General features: G+C 35.1%; 1 protein-coding gene across 2 annotated transcripts; it reads left to right on the top strand.

The window, feature by feature from the left end:
* The first annotated feature begins 21 nt into the window (after nt 1–21).
* Nucleotides 22–23169, top strand: LOC100372634 (U3 small nucleolar ribonucleoprotein MPP10-like). Of its 2 annotated transcripts, none has more exons than XM_085506840.1 (10): nt 22–136; nt 6045–6690; nt 6959–7098; nt 8178–8316; nt 15778–15919; nt 16114–16319; nt 17279–17386; nt 17643–17750; nt 22306–22539; nt 22851–23169. In XM_085506840.1, the coding sequence occupies exons 1-10, from the start codon at nt 42–44 to the stop codon at nt 23001–23003; spliced, it is 1971 nt and encodes a 656-aa protein (XP_085362966.1). In that variant the 5' UTR covers nt 22–41; the 3' UTR covers nt 23004–23169. The 2 variants fall into 2 exon arrangements, with proteins under 2 accessions (XP_085362966.1, XP_002738217.4); XM_002738171.4 differs by having other exon boundaries at nt 8172–8316.

The raw sequence follows: 23169 nt of genomic DNA, 5'->3' as shown, positions 1-23169 counted from the left end.
GATTAGTTCATCGCTGAGGGCTCACTCTCAATGAGTGCAACATGGCGACCCTCATGTGGGAACAATCTGGGATGGATTTGGAATGTTTGTTGTCGGATTTTACTACTTTCACTACAGCTCCTGAACATTTCTTGAGGTATTGTAGACTCGCGATTGTAGTTCCCTGTCGAGTTATATTGTGTTCGATGTTGACAACAATTATAATATGGCCTCCGTTTTTATATGAGAGCACGTTGTCACTCTTACAATGTAGCTTCGGTGGGTGTAGTAAGTTCTGTAGCTCTTGATTACGGTGTAGTTCTTTTTTTTGCTATTGGTATAATTTTGCCCATCGTGGGATGATCGCATGCTTATGGAAGAAAAGTTCTTTAGACTCGCTCGCGAGGAACAGAAATCTGGCCACAGTCACTGACTCAGACAGTGGTCTTTCCTGTTCAACAGTGATAACTAAACTATGTAGCCCTGCATGGCTTCGGGTTGGAGCGTTGTTTGATGATATTGACTTACAATGCACCCCAAGTACATGCACGCCATAAAATATTAGAAACCTACAATACAATAATTGTATAGCTAGTATAGGTGTATAGCCTAATAACCCTGCCAACTGCCAGGATTAACCGTCGTTCTTTCTAGTGCAACAGACAACTCATCTGACATGATTGACTGTAATGTGTACACCAAATGAAAATGTTACTGACCTAGTCACAGTCCTAGGTAAAAACATGGTTTCCACAAATATTTAGATGGCGGTGGTCGCCGCGCCACGCCCTGTTCGATATGTGACTCGTAGCGATGTCCACAGCGCGTGTATAATACATTGTTTGTTTACATGATATTCATTTGTTAATCTGAAACAGAACACACAAGTTTGTTATTTTCCTCCAGAGGATCTATACGAGTATACTGGATTATACTGGATGGCTGCAGATTTAATAGCATAGTTAATATGCAGCTGCAGGATCAGGCGGCCAATGACCTATGATGATCGCTGGAGGGCTATCCTCCTACATTGTATAAGTGTCGAACTTGTTTTTGAATTCATTTACAGTTTTTGCAGTAACAGCAGCCTCTGGTAATTCATTCCATAAGAATATCACTCTTTGACTAAAAACGTTCTTTCTTAATTCCAATCTAGTGTGTCCCTTACTAAGACAGAATGAATGACCACGCAACTTATATGGAACTGTCCAATGGGTAAAGAAAGCTCTATAATCTATTTTTTCGAAACTGTTCAATATTTTGAATATTTTAATTAAATCCCCATGAGAACGACGTTCTTCTAAAGTTGTCAGATTGTAATCTTTGTTCATAACTACAGTTCCGCAGGTCATAAATTAATTTTGTTGCACGTCTTTGTAATTTTTCCATAAGATCAATGTCTTTCCGCAAGTATGGAGACCATGCATGAATGCAGTATTCCAAATGTTGATGTACTAATGATGTATATAGTGGTAAAATAACTTTAGCATTACGGCTGGTGATAGTCTGTTTAATGGCCCCCAGGACACAGTTTGCCCGCTTAACTTGTTTAGACACTTTAATATCCTTTGAAGCAATCACTCTAAAGTCGTTTTCATCAGGAACACAGCTAAGTGTAACGTTGCCAAGGTGATACTGAAAATATTGGTTGTTTTGGCCAAAATGAATTATTTTGCACTTATCAGAGTTAAATAGCATCTGCCATTCCTCTGACCATTTGTATAATCTATCTAAATCTTTTTGTACTAATGCTTGTTCATTATTTATTTGATTGAAAACTTTAGTGTCATCTGCAAATTTTGACAAGGTAGATACAATGTTGTAGTCAATATCAGTAATGTATATAAGGAAAAGCAATGGCCCAAGTACGGACCCTTGCGAAACTCCACTTGTCACGCTAATATACTATATTTTAACGATGTTGGATTTGAATTGGTAGCATTGTGACCTCCTGCTTTTACAATATTAAGAGTTCCTTTTGTACCCCCCCCCCCATCCCTAACCCTACCCCTACCCCTACCCCTACCCTCCAGCACTCCCCATTTAATTGTACATGCCCCTCCTATAGTTATCTAGAGGGGGCATATACAAATGAATTGGGTAACAGGGAGTGAGTGTTAGGGATAGGGGGGGGGGGTTACAAAAGGAACTCTTGCCTAATATTATGGCCACATCACTCCAGCAATATGCATTGCAGGCATGGTCACTTTGGTTCCAAAAGTTCATTTTTTGTGTGTGAAAGGTGCAACAACGCCTTGTATCTGGTCTAAGGATGTTTCTTATGAAGAAAGATTGTAACATTTTTAAGCGGTCTATTTTTGAATGGTGACATGATCTAAGTTTTGAGATGTTGATGTTTTTATTTTGTCTCCCTGGTGCTTTGTGGAACTCATAAAGAAATATAAGTCATGTCTTTACAAGGAAAGATGTGTTTTAACAAATTCAAGAATAATTATGACCGTTATTTTTGGCGGTCTCACAATATCTATAGATGCCTCAATTAATTAAACTGAACTGAAATGGGTTTCCATGTAGAATGTTCAACATGCAGTGTTACATTCATTCAAATCATGTCAAAGCATACATTCACTAAAATACCATAGTTATTTTAAAGACTTCTACAATAGAATATTCTGATTATAATTATTGATCCCCGTTCGGAGTCCGTCTGTGCGTTCGTCTGGAGTCATATCTCAGAATCCCGCAGACCGATTTCGTTCATTCTTTGCATGTGCCTAGTACCTTATGTGGGACATATGCACATGCAGTGGTTTAGTGATTCAATTCAAAATGCCCGACTGGCAGCCATCTTGTATTTTGGACATGCTTTGTCAGTTGTCATTCAAACTTTGTACATAGATTATACATGTTAGGATACATGTCCATGACGATTAATTTCGCAATTGGATCCAAGATGGTCGACTGGCAGGCATCTTGTTGTTTTTTTATGCTGTATCTTGAACGTGCTTTGTCAGTTTTCATTCAAATTTGGCACATACATGTACTTTATACATATTAGGATGCATGTCCATGACAATTTGTTTCAAATTCTGGTCAAGGATGGTCGATTGACAGTCATCTGACTTTTTGGCCTTACTACTATATTTCCACAATTTATGTACCATTTTCATTTGTATTTGGCACATACATCATACATAACAGTGTGTTTCATAATCAGATCAAAGATGGCCGAATAACGGCTGTTTTTATTTTTGGCCATATTACTACTACACAAAACATGTGTTTTCATGTAAATAAACAATCTGTTGTATATGCCACTTGGAACTCAAGTTTCAAGGACACGCTCGCGACAACCCTCCGCTTTAATATGACGAGCACAAAGAGAACTTTCAAAAATTTTACGGGGACTGTGTCATTTTCAATGACTTGTTAAATTTTGAATTATATTTTTTTCTACAATGGCCTACATGATGGCCAATTTTACCATTGTTGTCTTTGACTATTTTTTTCAATCAAAAAAATCTTTTTCCAACATGTTCACTGATGTGAATTTAACGGTTGCTGGTAACACAGTAGTTTGAATGATCACTTGTCTGTTTTATCCAAGCACATAAGACTTAGTATTGAAAAATGTACAGTACAGTTTTAGCATAAATTCACCTCCCACCTGGTCATCAGCTACCTTTGGTTTTTAATAAAAACTTACAAATTCTAAATTGGATATCATTGTCATCAATAATTTCAACTTATTCTATGGGTTGTCTGGATTTTTAGTAAATAGTAAATGTGATAACTAAGAACAGAAAACAAGAAATGGCAATCATTTCCCCATATACACTGTACATCATAATGTAATTGTTACTATTTCAGTTCAAGTTTTTTATTAGCTCCGCTGTCGACTTTGTCGAGCGGAGCTTATCATATGAGTGATTGTCCGTCGTCGTCGTCCGTCTCCGTCGTCCGTGTCAATGTTTTACTTTTTCGACTTCTTCTTGAAAACTACAAGCCTGAATGCTTTGATACTTGGTGTATATGTACCTTGGGTAGACCTCTCTTAGATTTGTTCATTTCATGTTGATATCTTCAATTCTCTAATTTTGGTGAATATTTTTGTCATTTTTAGTAAAAAGTGATATTTTCGACTTCTTGTTGAAAACCGCAAGTGCAATTGCTTTGATATTACATATATAGGTACTACATGTGGACCTCTCTCAGATTTGTTCATTTCATGATGATATCTTCAATTCTCTAATTTTGGTGAATATTTTTGTCATTTTTAGTAAAAAGTGATATTTTCGACTTCTTGTTGAAAACCACAAGTGCAATTGCTTTGATATTACATATATAGGTACTACATGTGGACCTCTCTCAGATTTATTCATTTTGTAATGATATCTTTAATTCTCTAATTTTGGTGAATATTTTTGTCATTTTTGGTAAAAAGTGATATTTTCGACTTCTTGTTGAAAACCGCAAGTCCAATTGCTTTGATATTACATATATAAGTACTACATGTCGACCTCTCTCAGATTTGTTCATTTTGTAATGATATCTTCAATTCTCTAATTTTGGTGAATATTTTTGTAATTTTTGGTAAAAAGTGATATTTTCGACTTCTTGTTGAAAACCGCAAATCCAATTGCTTTGATATTACATATATAGGTACTACATGTGACCCTCTCTCAGATTTGTTCATTTTGTAATGATATCTTTAATTCTCTAATTTTGGTGAATATTTTTGTAATTTTTGGTAAAAAGTTATATTTTTGACTTCTTGTTGAAAACCGCAAGTCCAATTGCTTTGATATTACATATATAGGTACTACATGTGACCCTCTCTCAGATTTGTTCATTTTGTAATGATATCTTTAATTCTCTAATTTCGGTGAATATTTTTGTAATTTTTGGTAAAAAGTGATATTTTCGACTTCTTGTTGAAAACCGCAAGTCCAATTGCTTTGATATTACATATATAGGTACTACATGTGGACCTCTCTCAGATTTGTTCATTTCATAATGATATCTTTAATTCTCTAATTTTGATGAATATTTTTGTAATTTTTGATAAAAAGTGATATTTTCGACTTCTTGTTGAAAACCGCAAGTCCAATTGCTTTGATATTACATATATAGGTACTACATGTGGACCTCTCTCAGATTTGTTCATTTCATAATGATATCTTTAATTCTCTAATTTTGATGAATATTTTTGTAATTTTTGGTAAAAAGTGATATTTTCGACTTCTTGTTGAAAACCGCAAGTCCGATTGCTTTGATATATTATACATATAGGTACTACATGTGGACCTCTCTCAGATTTGTTCATTTTCTAATGATATCTTCTGTTCTTTAATTGCCATGTGCATTGCTAACAGCGGAGCTATCTCAGCCGACAGGCTGCTTGTTAAATTTACTGCTGGCAGATGAAGCATAGATTCTTTGAAATGTTTACCAAGACAGTGAGCTCTACACACTTTACATATGTGGTAATTTGACAGCTTCTTCTTTAATTGGCAATTATGACAGTTCACGTTTGCATATTGTACATAACACACATTTGTCAGTTTCATGCACAATTTGTTGAATGTTTTTAGGCAATGATGTTGTGATTTATTTAACTCACGTACCTCAATGTGAACTTCTTGCATGTCCAAATGGAACTTTTACCTTGTTTTTCTTTTGTTGTTACCTCAAGGGTAAAGAGTTTTATCAAAACAGCGACTTTGATATCCACGGTTTTCTTTCACAGAACTACACATTATCCCCGGCCATGAATAACCTGTAGATATTTGTATGGCCTACAGCATGTACCGTAAAATCTGTTTTAGAAGCCGCATCCCTAATAGAAGTCGCATTCATTCTATTTGAATAATTGAGAACCAAAAATTCATCATTTCTCATATGTGTAGATGCTCTAATAGAAGCCGCATCCCCTCTGTTGCATTGTACCATTTTATAGAAGCCGCGGCTTTTAATACAGTTTTTACAGTAGTCAAGAAAATCTGTTTACCTATGTTAATGTTACACTATAACAAGGGAATATAGGGTCTCATACATTAGTAGATATTACTGTAAACTGATATGTATTTGATGATATCTTTCAGTGCAAATGCTGAGTTGGTGAAGTCTTTTACTAAATTGACAAAGACTTTGTATGACAATACTAAAGATCTAGAACCAAACTCACTGTCAAGGCTTATTATTGAGAACTTTGATGATGAGCAAATTTGGCAGGAAATTGAACTACAGAATGAACCAGTAATTTTGGATATGGTCGCAAATGTTGCTAAAGTGTTTGCAGCTAAAGATAATCTCACGTTGCTAACGACAAGTGATTCAGAAGAAGATGAACTTAGAGATTCAGAAGGTGAAGAACATAGTGATGTTGTTAAGGCTGAATATGATGGCAGTCAAGATTTATTTCCTGAACTAAATGAGAAACATTTTAAGATGGAAAGTTCAGAGGAGTCGGACTCTGATTTTGATGACTCAGACTTTGAAATTACTGAACCTAAAGTAAAGACAAAACACAAACCTCAAGGGAGTAACATTAAAAGAACAGAGCCATCTGTTGTTGATGATTATTTTTTTAATTTGGCCGATATGGAGAATTTTTTAGTCATGGAGGATGCAAAGGAAGAAAGGAAACGAAAGAAAGAAGAACAACATGATGATGAAAGTGAGGATGATGACGAGATTGATATGTTTGATGATATTCCATCCACAGATGAAGAGGATGATGCTGATGAGGTAAAAATACAACTATTCCAAGTGTGGTTGAAAGAATCCTTCATTTTTATCACTAATTAATATTAATTAATATGTGCTGAGTTTTTCACTTTGAATAGCAAGACTAGTTTCATCTTGCTCTGTGTTATCTCTTACAAGGTTAACTGGACAGAATATTACAATTATACTTGTTTAGTTCAGAATGTTGAGTATGAAAATACTTATACGCAGAAACTTGCTCTTAAGTTGTGATTTTTTCAATTTTCTAATTCTTTTTTGTTGTTGCTAGGGTGAAAAACATTCTAGAGATTTGAAGTATCAGGATTTCTTTGATGAGCCAGGTGATGTAAAAAGCACATCTGAAAAGAAGAAAAAAGTGAAATTTGATGTTGCGATACAAGAGAATATGCATGAAGTTGATGAAGAAGAGTGAGTTTGATGTGTGACCATCTGTCCATCCGTCAATCTGTTTGTTCAGTCATTGTATGTAGGTGTATCTGTTGAACCATTGTTGATGTGTGCCATGTAGATTCAGATTTATGCATGTTGTAAAATACGTATATTCTTAAATCTATCATATCATTTGTTCAGATGAAAACTTGTAGTGGTTTCATTAAGAGACGACTATTGACTAAATAGATTTCCAGTTGGCTTGTTAAGTTGGTTATTTTGTGTTCAAATTAAATATCTCAATCAATAAAAAGAAAACCATGACTTTTAACATGGATGAGGAAATTAAAGCCAAACCATCACTAATTGGCACCACACCATACAATTTCAAATATTTAGGACATTTGATCATAAAAACTGATAAAGGCTGTTCCTGTTACTTCAACTCTCGCATTCCATCTGATTTTTAAAAATGGAATGTGCTGAAACATGTATCAACTGATGGAAAAACACTGATATCCACCCAATCATGTATACCTAGACTGATATCCACCCAATCATGTATACCTAGACTGATATCCACCCAATCATGTATACCTAGACTGATATCCACCCAATCATGTATACCTAGACTGATATCCACCCAATCATGTGTACTTAGACTGATATCCACCCAATCATGTGTACTTAGACTGATATCCACCCAATCATGTGTACTTAGACTGATATCCACCCAATCATGTGTACTTAGACTGATATCCACCCAATCATGTGTACTTAGACTGATATCCACCCAATCATGTGTACTTAGACTGATATCCACCCAATCATGTGTACTTAGACTGATATCCACCCAATCATGTGTACCTAGACTGATATCCACCCAATCATGTGTACCTAGACTGATATCCACCCAATCGTGTGTACCTAGACTGATATCCACCCAATCGTGTGTACCTAGACTGATATCCACCCAATCGTGTGTACCTAGACTGATATCCATCCAATCATGTGTACCAGCTGACACCTATATAGTGTTCAAGTGATATCCACCCAATCATGTGTACCAGCTGACACTGATGATGTGGACTGTGTCATATATGACTTGTTAGTTTCAGTGATGTTAAAGATAGTGATAGTGGTAATGAAATTGAAGAAAAAAATCAACCAGAAGGTAGTGATGGAGAAGACATCAGAGATATTCGTGGAGGACATGAATTTAAACCAAGGTCAACTTATGAGAAAAGACAAGTTAAGGTAACCTTTTAAATGTTTTTGTGCCAGGCGACAGTTCTGGACATTGAATGTCACTGTTGTCTCTTCTGACTTTTTTCTATTTTGTAAGTGCAAATTTTGCTAGTGCTGACACATGGTGCATTTTGCCACAGAAGTAATTTCCTGTTTGGGACTACATGACAGGGCCGTGAGGTAACTGACTTACATGGCACCATAGAGAGCATTATCATTATGCATTGTTCAAGTTTTTGTAAATGCTACAATTACTGTTTAGGTTTACTATAATTTATGATTGAGTAAATGAATTAGACAGACAGCACAGTATGTTAAATTATATTTATATTTAGTTGTGTTTGAGCAGGTTAAAATAAATTCAGTCATCAATAATACACAATTTTATGCATTTACCATATCAGGTTCAGTTTTGTATTGAAGGTACATATTTGTCTTGACAAACAATCTGGGATGTCTTTGGCATAATCTATATATACCTGTATTCTTCCCAGGTGTCTTAGTATGATCTATATGTACCTGTATTCTTCCCAGGTGTCTTAATATGATCTATATATCCCTGTATTCTTCCCAGGTGTCTTTGGCATAATCTATATATACCTGTATTCTTCCCAGGTGTCTTTGGCATAATCTATATGTACCTGTATTCTTCCCAGGTGTCTTAATATGATCTATATATCCCTGTATTCTTCCCAGGTGTCTTAGGATGATCTATATATACCTGTATTCTTCCCAGGTGTCTTAGTATGATCTATATATACCTGTATTCTTCCCAGGTGTCTTAGGATGATCTATATATACCTGTATTCTTCCCAGGTGTCTTAGTATGATCTATATATACCTGTATTCTTCCCAGGTGTCTTAGGATGATCTATATATACCTGTATTCTCCTCAATTGTCATGGTATAATCTATATGTACCTGTATTCTTCCCAGGTGTCGTGGTATGATCTATATGTACCTGTATTCTTCCCAAGTGTCTTGGTATGATCTATATATACAATGTACCTGTATTCTTCCCAAGTGTCTTGGTATGATCTATATATACCTGTATTCTCCCCAAGTGTCTTGGTATGATCTATATATACCTGTATTCTTCCCAGGTGTCTTAGGATGATCTATATATACCTGTATTCTCCTCAATTGTCTTGGTATAATCTATATGTACCTGTATTCTTCCCAGGTGTCATGGTATGATCTATATGTACCTGTATTCTTCCCAATTAAGTGTCTTGGTATGATCTATATATACCTGTAACCTGTATTCTCCCCAAGTGTCTTGGTATGATCTATATATACCTGTATTCTTCCCAAGTGTCTTGGTATGATCTATATGTACCTGTATTCTTCCCAAGTGTCTTGGTATGATCTATATATACAATGTACCTGTATTCTTCCCAAGTGTCTTGGTATGATCTATATATACCTGTATTCTCCCCAAGTGTCTTGGTATGATCTATATATACCTGTATTCTCCCTAAGTGTCTTGGTATGATCTATATGTACCTGTATTCTTCCAAGTGTCTTGGTATGATCTATATATACCTGTATTCTTCCCAAGTGTCTTGGTATGATCTATATGTACCTGTATTCTTCCCAAGTGTCTTGGTATGATCTATATATACAATGTACTTGTATTCTTCCCAAGTGTCTTGGTATGATCTATATATACCTGTATTCTCCCCAAGTGTCTTGGTATGATCTATATATACCTGTATTCTTCCAAGTGTCTTGGTATAATCTATATATACCTGTATTCTTCCCAAGTGTCTTGGTATGATCTATATATACCTGTATTCTTCCCAAGTGTCTTGGTATAATCTATATATACCTGTATTCTTCCCAAGTGTCTTGGTATGATCTATATATACCTGTATTCTCCCCAAGTGTCTTGGTATGATCTATATATACCTGTATTCTCCCTAAGTGTCTTGGTATGATCTATATGTACCTGTATTCTTCCAAGTGTCTTGGTATGATCTATATATACCTGTATTCTTCCCAAGTGTCTTGGTATGATCTATATATACCTGTATTCTTCCCAAGTGTCTTGGTATGATCTATATATACCTGTATTCTCCCCAAGTGTCTTGGTATGATATATATATACCTGTATTCTTCCAAGTGTCTTGGTATGATCTATATATACCTGTATTCTTCCCAAGTGTCTTGGTATGATCTATATATACCTGTATTCTTCCCAGGTGTCTTGGTATGATCTATATATACCTGTATTCTCCCCAAGTATCTTGGTATGATCTATATATACCTGTATTCTCCTCAAGTGTCTTGGTATAATCTATATGTACTTGTATTCTTTCCAGGTGTTTTAGTATGATCTATATGCACCTGTATTCTTCCCAAGTATCTTGGTATGATCTATATATACCTGTATTCTTCCCAAGTGTCTTGGTATGATCTATATATACCTGTATTCTTCCAAGTGTCTTGGTATGATCTATATATACCTGTATTCTTCCCAAGTGTCTTGGTATGATCTATATATACCTGTATTCTTCCCAAGTGTCTTGGTATGATCTATATATACCTGTATTCTTCCCAAGTGTCTTGGTATGATCTATATATACCTGTATTCTCCCCAAGTGTCTTGGTATAATCTATATGTACCTGTATTCTTCCCAAGTGTCTTGGTATGACCTATATATACCTGTATTCTTCCAAGTGTCTTGGTATAATCTATATATACCTGTATTCTTCCCAAGTGTCTTTGTATGATCTATATATACCTCTATTCTTCCCAAGTGTCTTGGTATGATCTATATATACCTGTATTCTTCCCAAGTGTCTTGGTATGATCTATATATACCTGTATTCTCCCCAAGTATCTTGGTATGATCTATATATACCTGTATTCTTCCCAAGTGTCTTGGTATGATCTATATATACCTGTATTCTTCCAAGTGTCTTGGTATAATCTATATATACCTGTATTCTTCCCAAGTGTCTTGGTATGATCTATATATACCTGTATTCTTCCCAAGTGTCTTGGTATGATCTATATATACCTGTATTCTCCCCAAGTGTCTTGGTATGATCTATATGTACCTGTATTCTCCCCAAGTGTCTTGGTATGATCTATATGTACCTGTATTCTCCCCAAGTGTCTTGGTATAATCTATATGTACCTGTATTCTTCCTAGGTTTATTTGTATGATCTATATGTACCTTTATTCTTCCCAGGTGTCTTGGTATCATCTATATATACCTGTATTCTCCCCAAGTGTCTTTGGCATGATCTATATGTATCTGTATTCTCCCCAAGTGTCTTGGTATAATCTATATGTACCTGTATTCTTCCTAGGTTTATTTGTATGATCTATATGTACCTGTATTCTTCCCAGGTGTCTTGGTATCATCTATATATACCTGTATTCTCCCCAAGTGTCTTTGGCATGATCTATATATACCTGTATTCTTCCCAGGTTTATTTGTATGATCTATATGTACCTTTATTCTTCCCAGGTGTCTTGGTATCATCTATATATACCTGTATTCTTCCCAAGTGTCTTGGTATGATCTATATATCCCTGTATTCTCCCCAAGTGTCTTGGTATAATCTATATGTACCTGTATTCTTCCTAGGTTTATTTGTATGATCTATATGTACCTTTATTCTTCCCAGGTGTCTTGGTATCATCTATATATACCTGTATTCTTCCCATGTGTCTTGGTATGATCTATATATACCTGTATTCTTCCCAAGTGTCTTGGTATGATCTATATATACCTGTATTCTCCCCAAGTGTCTTGGTATAATCTATATGTACCTGTATTCTTCCTAGGTTTATTTGTATGATCTATATGTACCTTTATTCTTCCCAGGTGTCTTGGTATCATCTATATATCTGTATTTTCCCCAAGTGTCTTTGGCATGATCTATATGTACCTGTATTCTCCCCAAGTGTCTTGGTATGATTTATATGTACCTGTATTCTCCCCAAGTGTCTTGGTATGATCTATATATACCTGTATTCTTCCAAGTGTCTTGGTATGATCTATATGTACCTGTATTCTCCCCAAGTGTCTTGGTATAATCTATATGTACCTTATTCTTCCTAGGTTTATTTGTATGATCTATATGTACCTGTATTCTTCCCAGGTGTCTTGGTATCATCTATATATACCTGTATTCTCCCCAAGTGTCTTTGGCATGATCTATATGTATCTGTATTCTCCCCAAGTGTCTTGGTATAATCTATATGTACCTGTATTCTTCCTAGGTTTATTTGTATGATCTATATGTACCTGTATTCTTCCCAGGTGTCTTGGTATCATCTATATATACCTGTATTCTCCCCAAGTGTCTTTGGCATGATCTATATATACCTGTATTCTTCCCAGGTTTATTTGTATGATCTATATGTACCTTTATTCTTCCCAGGTGTCTTGGTATCATCTATATATACCTGTATTCTTCCCAAGTGTCTTGGTATGATCTATATATCCCTGTATTCTCCTCAAGTGTCTTGGTATAATCTATATGTACCTGTATTCTTCCTAGGTTTATTTGTATGATCTATATGTACCTGTATTCTTCCCAGGTGTCTTGGTATCATCTATATATACCTGTATTCTCCCCAAGTGTCTTGGTATGATCTATATATACCTGTATTCTTCCAAGTGTCTTGGTATGATCTATATGTACCTGTATTCTCCCCAAGTGTCTTGGTATAATCTATATGTACCTTATTCTTCCTAGGTTTATTTGTATGATCTATATGTACCTGTATTCTTCCCAGGTTTCTTGGTATCATCTATATATACCTGTATTCTCCCCAAGTGTCTTGGTATGATCTATATATACCTGTATTCTCCCTAAGTGTCTTGGTATGATCTATATGTACCTGTATTCTTCCAAGTGTCTTGGTATGATCTATATATACCTGTATTCTTCCCAAGTGTCTTGGTATGATCTATATATACCTGTATTCTTCCCAAGTGTCTTGGTATGATCTATATATACCTGTATTCTTCCCAAGTGTCTTGGTATGATCTATATATACCTGTATTCTTCCCAAGTGTCTTGGTATGATCTATATATACCTGTATTCTCCCCAAGTGTCTTGGTATAATCTATATGTACCTGTATTCTTCCCAAGTGTCTTGGTATGACCTATATATACCTGTATTCTTCCAAGTGTCTTGGTATAATCTATATATACCTGTATTCTTCCCAAGTGTCTTGGTATGATCTATATATACCTGTATTCTTCCCAAGTGTCTTGGTATGATCTATATATACCTGTATTCTTCCCAAGTGTCTTGGTATGATCTATATATCCCTGTATTCTTCCAAGTGTCTTGGTATAATCTATATATACCTGTATTCTTCCCAAGTGTCTTGGTATGATCTATATATACCTGTATTCTTCCCAAGTGTCTTGGTATGATCTATATATACCTGTATTCTCCCCAAGTGTCTTGGTATGATCTATATGTACCTGTATTCTCCGCAAGTGTCTTGGTATGATCTATATGTACCTGTATTCTCCCCAAGTGTCTTGGTATAATCTATATGTACCTGTATTCTTCCTAGGTTTATTTGTATGATCTATATGTACCTTTATTCTTCCCAGGTGTCTTGGTATCATCTATATATACCTGTATTCTCCCCAAGTGTCTTTGGCATGATCTATATGTATCTGTATTCTCCCCAAGTGTCTTGGTATAATCTATATGTACCTGTATTCTTCCTAGGTTTATTTGTATGATCTATATGTACCTGTATTCTTCCCAGGTGTCTTGGTATCATCTATATATACCTGTATTCTCCCCAAGTGTCTTTGGCATGATCTATATATACCTGTATTCTTCCCAGGTTTATTTGTATGATCTATATGTACCTTTATTCTTCCCAGGTGTCTTGGTATCATCTATATATACCTGTATTCTTCCCAAGTGTCTTGGTATGATCTATATATCCCTGTATTCTCCCCAAGTGTCTTGGTATAATCTATATGTACCTGTATTCTTCTTAGGTTTATTTGTATGATCTATATGTACCTTTATTCTTCCCAGGTGTCTTGGTATCATCTATATATACCTGTATTCTTCCCATGTGTCTTGGTATGATCTATATATACCTGTATTCTTCCCAAGTGTCTTGGTATGATCTATATATACCTGTATTCTCCTCAAGTGTCTTGGTATAATCTATATGTACCTGTATTCTTCCTAGGTTTATTTGTATGATCTATATGTACCTTTATTCTTCCCAGGTGTCTTGGTATCATCTATATATCTGTATTTTCCCCAAGTGTCTTTGGCATGATCTATATGTACCTGTATTCTCCCCAAGTGTCTTGGTATGATTTATATGTACCTGTATTCTCCCCAAGTGTCTTGGTATGATCTATATATACCTGTATTCTTCCAAGTGTCTTGGTATGATCTATATGTACCTGTATTCTCCCCAAGTGTCTTGGTATAATCTATATGTACCTTATTCTTCCTAGGTTTATTTGTATGATCTATATGTACCTGTATTCTTCCCAGGTGTCTTGGTATCATCTATATATACCTGTATTCTCCCCAAGTGTCTTTGGCATGATCTATATATACCTGTATTCTCCCCAAGTGTCTTGGCATGATCTATATGTACCTGTATTCTTCCTAGGTTTATTTGTATGATCTATATGTACCTGTATTCTTCCCAGGTGTCTTGGTATCATCTATATATACCTGTATTCTCCCCAAGTGTCTTTGGCATGATCTATATATACCTGTATTCTCCCCAAGTGTCTTGGCATGATCTATATGTACCTGTATTCTTCCTAGGTTTATTTGTATGATCTATATGTACCTGTATTCTTCCCAGGTGTCTTGGTATCATCTATATATACCTGTATTCTCCCCAAGTGTCTTTGGCATGATCTTTATGTACCTGTATTCTCCCCAAGTGTCCCGGTATGATTTATATGTACCTGTATTTTTCCCAAGTGTCCTGATATGATTTATATGAACCTGTATTCTCCGCAGGTAATCCATAGCAGTGATTAGTTTAAAAAAACAATGCTTATTAATTACCTAATTGGCATTAATTAGTCAATTTCTGATAAACTGTGCAATCTGACTGTAAACAATTAAATTCTTTCTTTTTGTTTTAATAACAATTTTCTGTGAATATTATAAACTTCTGAATCAGTACTGTGGATCACATTGTGTAGCTCAAATAGCAGACCTAAATTATTTTCCAGGCTCCTTGAATTTTGAATTAATTTTAAATATTCCCTATATTCAATACTGGCAGTTATTTGCATCATAATATTGTCCAACTTGTATTTGTATTTTGTAACATGAGATAAACTACTTTATCTCGGCAGTTCAATCATGTGGCCATAATGGGAAAATGCTAATCTTAAAAGAATTAATAGAACTTTGTATATTACAAGATTTCTATGAGGGGAAATAAATGAGACAATCTATTTTTTCATCTAATTTTTTCCCCAGCTCAAAGAGAATATTAACAAACTTGAAAACGCCAACATTGGTGATAAACCATGGCAACTAACTGGTGAAATAAGTTCTACAAAGCGTCCAGATAACAGTCTGTTGGAGGAACATCTTGAGTTTGACCACACAACCCGACCTGGTACATATTAATTTACTTACTTTTGTTGAGAATATACATTTTCTCAATTTGTCTAGTGGGACCACATTGGCATTTAAGCGATAGTTACAGTTTGTATGTACACTTATACACCATTTAATTGAAGCCATAGCGAATATTACAGATGCATCTAGTTTAAGTTCTAATCATCATGTTGTGAATGTCTAAATGTGCAGCCCCCATCATCACAGAGGAGACAACTCTAACTCTGGAACAGCTGATAAAACAGAGGATAAAAGATGAGGCATGGGATGATGTTGAGAGGAAAGTAAAACCAAAAGAGGAAGCTTTTGAATATCGGAAGAGGATAACTCTAGATCAAGAAAAAAGTAAACAAAGTTTGGGTGAAATTTATGAGCAAGAGTACCTGAAACAGAATCAGGTTAGTGTAATACTTACATATGTAATCAAGTTTTGTCAGTAGTCAGCACTATTCTGATCGTTACTACTACATGCAATAATATTTTCTATAATAATATGTGTCTACCGTAAGTAATAACTCAATTAATTCGCGGTCTCTATTAATTTGCGCACCCATTTTATTTTCGAATGCTAATTTTTAAATGTATCCTTTTAATTCGCGGCATTCAAAAACATGTTTAAAATTGTATCCTATTAATTTGCGGGCCAGAATAAAGTGGATAACTCAGAATATATTGCATGAAGACATTAAAAATATACATTTTGTTTGAGTTTTTATGTTATCAGTACTTGGTGTAGCCGCAATCGCAGACGATCTCCGTCATCACAGCCTTTCAGTTAAAGTGAACCTCCCTATGGTGCATAAATTGGCGTTTTTGATTGGTCGGGCGATTGACCTCATGTCACATTTTCATTATAGATGAAAGTGCTTGACAAAAAGGGATATACCGTACAAAATAATGTATGTGTGTGTGTGAAATATTTATTTTGTGTCTGACAGTACTGCCTAGAAAATAAAAAAAAGGCAGTGCAGCCAGATAGCTACTTTGTAGCCACATGTTCAATGTTTGTTTGTGTGACCTTTGCCATTTCACTGTTCCATTTCAAGTGTAATGTGGTGCGTGGTCCTTGACGCAGTGCGTGTTCTCTGCCCGACTATACACCATGAATGTCGCTAGCCACGAGTCTCAGAGGCGCTAAAACAAACGTCCTGTAATCGTGTTCATTGGAAAACAAAACAAATCACTAATAAATTTATGAAAACATCTCCTTTTTGAATCGATCTAAAAGTACTCTTTTAATTTGTTCACCAAAAACCACTAATTTTTGCTTTTAAAATAATTAATTTGCGCACTTGAAAAAATATTTATTTTTACTATCGCAAATTAATTGAGTTTTTACGGTACTGTTACTTCATAGCAAACAGCAGAGGAAGAGAATAAAGAGCATGCTGACATCAACAAAATGATGAATTGTCTATTTCTTAAGTTAGATGCTTTGTCAAACTTCCAATATACACCAAAACCAGTAAGTATAAATAGGATATTGATAAAAATATGAATTTAAGCACTTAAATAATTAAAACATCATCAATTTTGCATTTGGTATTATCACATTTTAATAATGTCTTATTCAAGACTAATTTAGATTAAAGCTAATGTTGAACTTGGCCTCTGGCTATGTGCTGCTTATCTTAAGTGTGCAGGTGTTGTGGTGGGTCTCGTCATAGACTCTATACATTCTTCATAAAGAAAAGTTAAATAGTTTCTTATTGTATCATTAGGCCATCCCTGAGATCAAGATTGTATCCAATATACCGTCTATATCCATGGAGGAAGTGGCACCAATTACTGTCAGTGAAGCTGATCTACTGGCACCTGAAGAAATACAGGTACTGTAAACTTTGTTTAAGAGCAAATTAAGTCTTAAAAACTTCTTATCACATTTTGATAAAATTTGGTACATAGGTACCTTGGGATAATGCAAGACACGATTAGATTGTTCATCTTCAAATCAAGTCCAAAAACAGTTAAATCCCACACAGGTCGATCCAGTTAAAACTTACACATACATTAGAGAGTTCCAGATCTATGTATCAAGCATGCCTCAGTTGTATTTCAGATGTGCATGGACTGTTATGTTCAAACTTAGTAAATGTAAATTGTTGAACACAATGTCATTTTATTTTTTCGGAATTGATTCAAACTGGCCAATTGCTGGCCATATTGTTTTAAAAAATGCAGTTACTGATATGTTTTACCATATGTTTGACATGCCTGGGCTGATCAAGTTGAAACTTCACGTCATATCAGACAAACGCATGTGAATTTTTGTCACCAGCAAATCAAAAATGGCTGTCTGCCAGTGAATTCCACAGAGCCATATCTGGACTTAATATGCCTGGACTTAATAAAAAAAGGACTATTTCATTGACAATAACTTTTTAATGAATATATTTATAATTTTTGTCAAAAATGTTATTTTTGATTTCTTCTTGGAAACTTCGATTTCAACTGCTTTTGATTCTTGGAATAAATGCCCAAAATGCCATTGTATTCAATGTTTATTCAATGTGAATCAGTGGACACACTTCACTACTAAAGAGTCCATCTTGAAGCAGATAAATTTGAAGCCCGACGCAATTGTTGAACATTTACGACTACCGGTATATTCATAACTATTCATTTCGGTGTGCCATTTCCGACATGACAATCAACTTGATTATTCTGATGAGACTCTGTGCTACTTCCTTTTATTCTGCAATCTGCACTTTCTGAATTTGCTTTGATATTGTATTATACAATCAGTCTTCATTAACGTCAGTTTTTAGCTCCACTTTTGACGTTTTTGTGTCCTTCTTGAAAATGGCAAGTCTTGATACTTGGTTTATATGTACCTTAGATAAACCTCTGTAAGATTCATTCATATCATGTTGATATCTTCAATTCTATATTTTTTTTGGGCATTTTTGGTAAATAATTTTATTTTTTACTTATATTTTTGTCAACTGCTTAAATATAGACACCTGTCAGATTTGGTTGTTTTGCGACGATACTTTCTCTTCTCTAATTTTAGTCAATATTTTTCACTTTTGGTAATTTTCTGACATCTTTTTTAAAAACTAACAACCTAAGTGTTCTGATATTGTATCATTCTCAGATTGATTTGATTCCCTCCTTTATCAGATTAATTCATTTAGTGTTGATACTGGTAATCTTGTTATCTTCAAAATTTATTTGATATTTCTTTCTTATTATGCATCTGAAACAATGGAGGTATATCAGCTGACAGGCTGCTCGATTGAGTAACAACAGCAATTATTTTTTTTGCGCGCATTGACATAGACTCTCCCTAACATTGCTAAAAGGTCTGTGTTTTAGTACTCCTTTAAGTCAGTTCTTATTTTGTTATGTGCTGTTTTGGTGGCACTCTAAGTATTCTTAGACTACTCTATCAAGCAGCTTAGCTTTTAAATTGACTAAATAGGGTTAAATGCCCCAGATGGATGTAGACATAGGAATCTGTCAGTAGGTTGACATAGGAATATGTCAGTAGGTAGACATAGGAATATGTTCGTAGGTAGACATAGGAATCTGTTAGTAGGTAGACATAGGAATCTGTCAGTAGATAGACATAGGAATATGTCAGTAGGTTGACATAGGAATATGTCAGTAGGTGGACAGAAATCTGTCAGTAGATAGACATAGGAATATGTCAGTAGGTTGACATAGGAATATGTCAGTAGGTTGACAGGAATATGTCAGTAGGTAGACAGAAATCTGTCAGTAGATAGACATAGGAATATGTCAGTAGGTTGACATAGGAATATGTCAGTAGGTTGACATAGGAATATGTCAGTAGGTAGACAGGAATATGTCAGCAGGTAGACATAGGAATATGTTAGTAGGTAGAGAGGAATATGTCAGTAGGTATCCATAGGAATATGTCAGTAGGTAGACAGGAATGTTAGTAAATAGACAGAAATCTGTCAGTAGGTAGACATAGGAATATGTTAGTAGGTAGAGAGGAATATGTCAGTAGGTAGACATAGGAATATGTCAGTAGGTAGACAGGAATGTTAGTAAATAGACAGAAATCTGTCAGTAGGTAGACATAGGAATATGTTAGTAGGTAGAGAGGAATATGTCAGTAGGTTGACATAGGAATATGTCAGTAGGTAGACAGGAATATGTCAGTAGGTAGACATAGGAATATGTTAGTAGGTAGACATAGGAATCTGTCAGTAGATAGACATAGGAATATGTTAGTAGGTAGACATAGGAATCTGTCAGTAGGTAGACATAGGAATATGTCAGTAGGTAGACAGAAATCTGTCAGTAGATAGACATAGGAATATGTCAGTAGGTTGACATAGGAATCTGTCAGTAGGTAGACAGGAATATGTCAGTAGGTAGACATAGGAATATGTCAGTAGGTTGACATAGGAATCTGTCAGTAGGTAGACAGGAATATGTCAGTAGGTAGACAGGAATATGTCAGTAGGTAGACATAGGAATATGTTAGTAGGTAGACATAGGAATCTGTCAGTAGATAGACATAGGAATATGTTAGTAGGTAGACATAGGAATCTGTCAGTAGATAGACATAGGAATCTGTCAGTAGATAGACATAGGAATATGTCAGTAGGTTGACATAGGAATATGTCAGTAGGTAGACAGGAATCTGTCAGTAGGTAGACATAGGAATATGTCAGTAGGTAGACAGGAATATGTCAGTAGATAGACATAGGAATATGTCAGTAGGTAGACATAGGAATATGTCAGTAGGTAGACATAGGAATATGTCGGTAGGTTGACATAGGAATATGTCGGTAGGTAGACAGGAATATGTCAGTAGGTTGACATAGGAATATGTCAGTAGGTAGACAGGAATCTGTCAGTAGGTAGACATAGGAATATGTCAGTAGGTAGACAGGAATATGTCAGTAGATAGACATAGGAATATGTCAGTAGGTAGACATAGGAATATGTCAGTAGGTAGACATAGGAATATGTCGGTAGGTTGACATAGGAATATGTCGGTAGGTAGACAGGAATATGTCAGTAGGTAGACAGAAATCTGTCAGTAGATAGACATAGGAATATGTCAGTAGGTTGACATAGGAATATGTCAGTAGGTTGACATAGGAATATGTCAGTAGGTAGACAGGAATATGTCAGTAGATAGACATAAGAATATGTCAGTAGGTAGACAGGAATATGTCAGTAGGTAGACAGAAATCTGTCAGTAGATAGACATAGGAATATGTCAGTAGGTTGACAGGAATATGTCAGTAGGTAGACAGGAATATGTCAGTAGGTAGACAGGAATATGTCAGTAGGTAGACAGAAATCTGTCAGTAGATAGACATAGGAATATGTCAGTAGATAGACATAGGAATATGTCAGTAGGTAGACAGGAATATGTCAGTAGGTTGACATAGGAATATGTCAGTAGGTAGACAGGAATCTGTCAGTAGGTAGACATAGGAATATGTCAGTAGGTAGACAGGAATATGTCAGTAGATAGACATAGGAATATGTCAGTAGGTAGACATAGGAATATGTCAGTAGGTAGACATAGGAATATGTCGGTAGGTTGACATAGGAATATGTCAGTAGGTAGACAGAAATCTGTCAGTAGATAGACATAGGAATATGTCAGTAGGTTGACATAGGAATATGTCAGTAGGTTGACATAGGAATATGTCAGTAGGTAGACAGGAATATGTCAGTAGATAGACATAAGAATATGTCAGTAGGTAGACAGGAATATGTCAGTAGGTAGACAGAAATCTGTCAGTAGATAGACATAGGAATATGTCAGTAGGTTGACAGGAATATGTCAGTAGGTAGACAGGAATATGTCAGTAGGTAGACAGGAATATGTCAGTAGGTAGACAGAAATCTGTCAGTAGATAGACATAGGAATATGTCAGTAGGTAGACATAGGAATATGTCAGTAGGTTGACATAGGAATATGTCAGTAGGTTGACATAGGAATATGTCAGTAGGTAGACATAGGAATCTGTCAGTAGGTAGACAGGAATATGTCAGTAGGTAGACATATGAATCTGTGAGTAGGTAGACATAGGAATATGTCAGTAGGTAGACAGGAATATGTCAGTAGGTAGACAGGAATATGTCAGTAGGTAGACATATGAATCTGTGAGTAGATAGACAGGAATATGTCAGTAGGTAGACAGGAATATGTCAGTAGGTAGACAGGAATATGTCAGTAGGTAGACAGAAATCTGTCAGTAGATAGACATAGGAATATGTCAGTAGATAGACATAGGAATATGTCAGTAGGTAGACAGGAATATGTCAGTATGTAGACATAGTACTGGTAGGTGTTACAGTAACAAGTGTTACTCTCTTAACATTACTCAATATACCATTCATGCATAATTATACAGGATATCATTTCCTTCATGTTCTTTCTAGGAAAAGACTAAGGTGGGAGAAATCAAAGGTGATACAGAGAAGACATGCACTGACAAAAAAAGAGAAAGAAGACAAAAGAAGGCGGCACAGCATATACGCCAAGAGGAGAGAAAACAGCGTAACAAAATGGTTGATAAGAAAAATCCTGGAATCGGTAATAAATACAGCAAGAAGGCAGCATTACAGAAGTTAGAAAAACAAAGCAAAGCTGACGGCAAAACTACCATTATTAAAGTAAGTTATTATCATTTGTTATATGTTCTATTTTGTGTTTGGGATGATTTTAATAAATTTTAACATCACATATTTATTTTGAGAATTTTTTTAGGAAAGTGAAATATTAAATCAAATTCTAGCAATCAAGAATACAAGTGAAATACTGTATACCACTTAATTTTTGTGATTTAATATTTGATGGCATTAATGAAGACAAAAACTTTCACTGACTTGTAAAGTTATAGCGGTTAACAGTATGTTGCATGAAGTTTGGTAGATTGATATCTTGGCAGTTGGGTGTTTACTGTATTGTATTTTATTTTATCTAGGATGATGGTAACATTGACAAGAATGCTTACTCTTCTTCCAAATCATTCTTCACCAAGCTCCAAGATGAAGTCAGTTCAGAAATAAAAGTGATCAAAGCAAAGAAAAAAAAGAAAGAAAAACTTGCAGTGACTTCTTCAAAATTGAAACTTTAGAAATAGTGTAAGAATTGTTCATGGCCAATAATGAGGATTGCCATTTATTACATTGATTAATGTAAAAAGTAAATTTCTAATAATTAGTTCATAATGTATAGAATTATTTGGAAAATGAATGAATAAAATGTTATTAGTCAATATATGTATTGTTGACAAACATGAA

The sequence above is a fragment of the Saccoglossus kowalevskii genome, chromosome 13 (genome assembly GCF_978046115.1).
Source record: "Saccoglossus kowalevskii chromosome 13, keSacKowa6.1, whole genome shotgun sequence".
NCBI classification, from domain to species: Eukaryota; Metazoa; Hemichordata; class Enteropneusta; family Harrimaniidae; genus Saccoglossus; species Saccoglossus kowalevskii.
The sequence above is the reverse complement of the archived record's forward strand: the minus strand, read 5'-3'. Positions and strand labels throughout refer to the sequence as shown.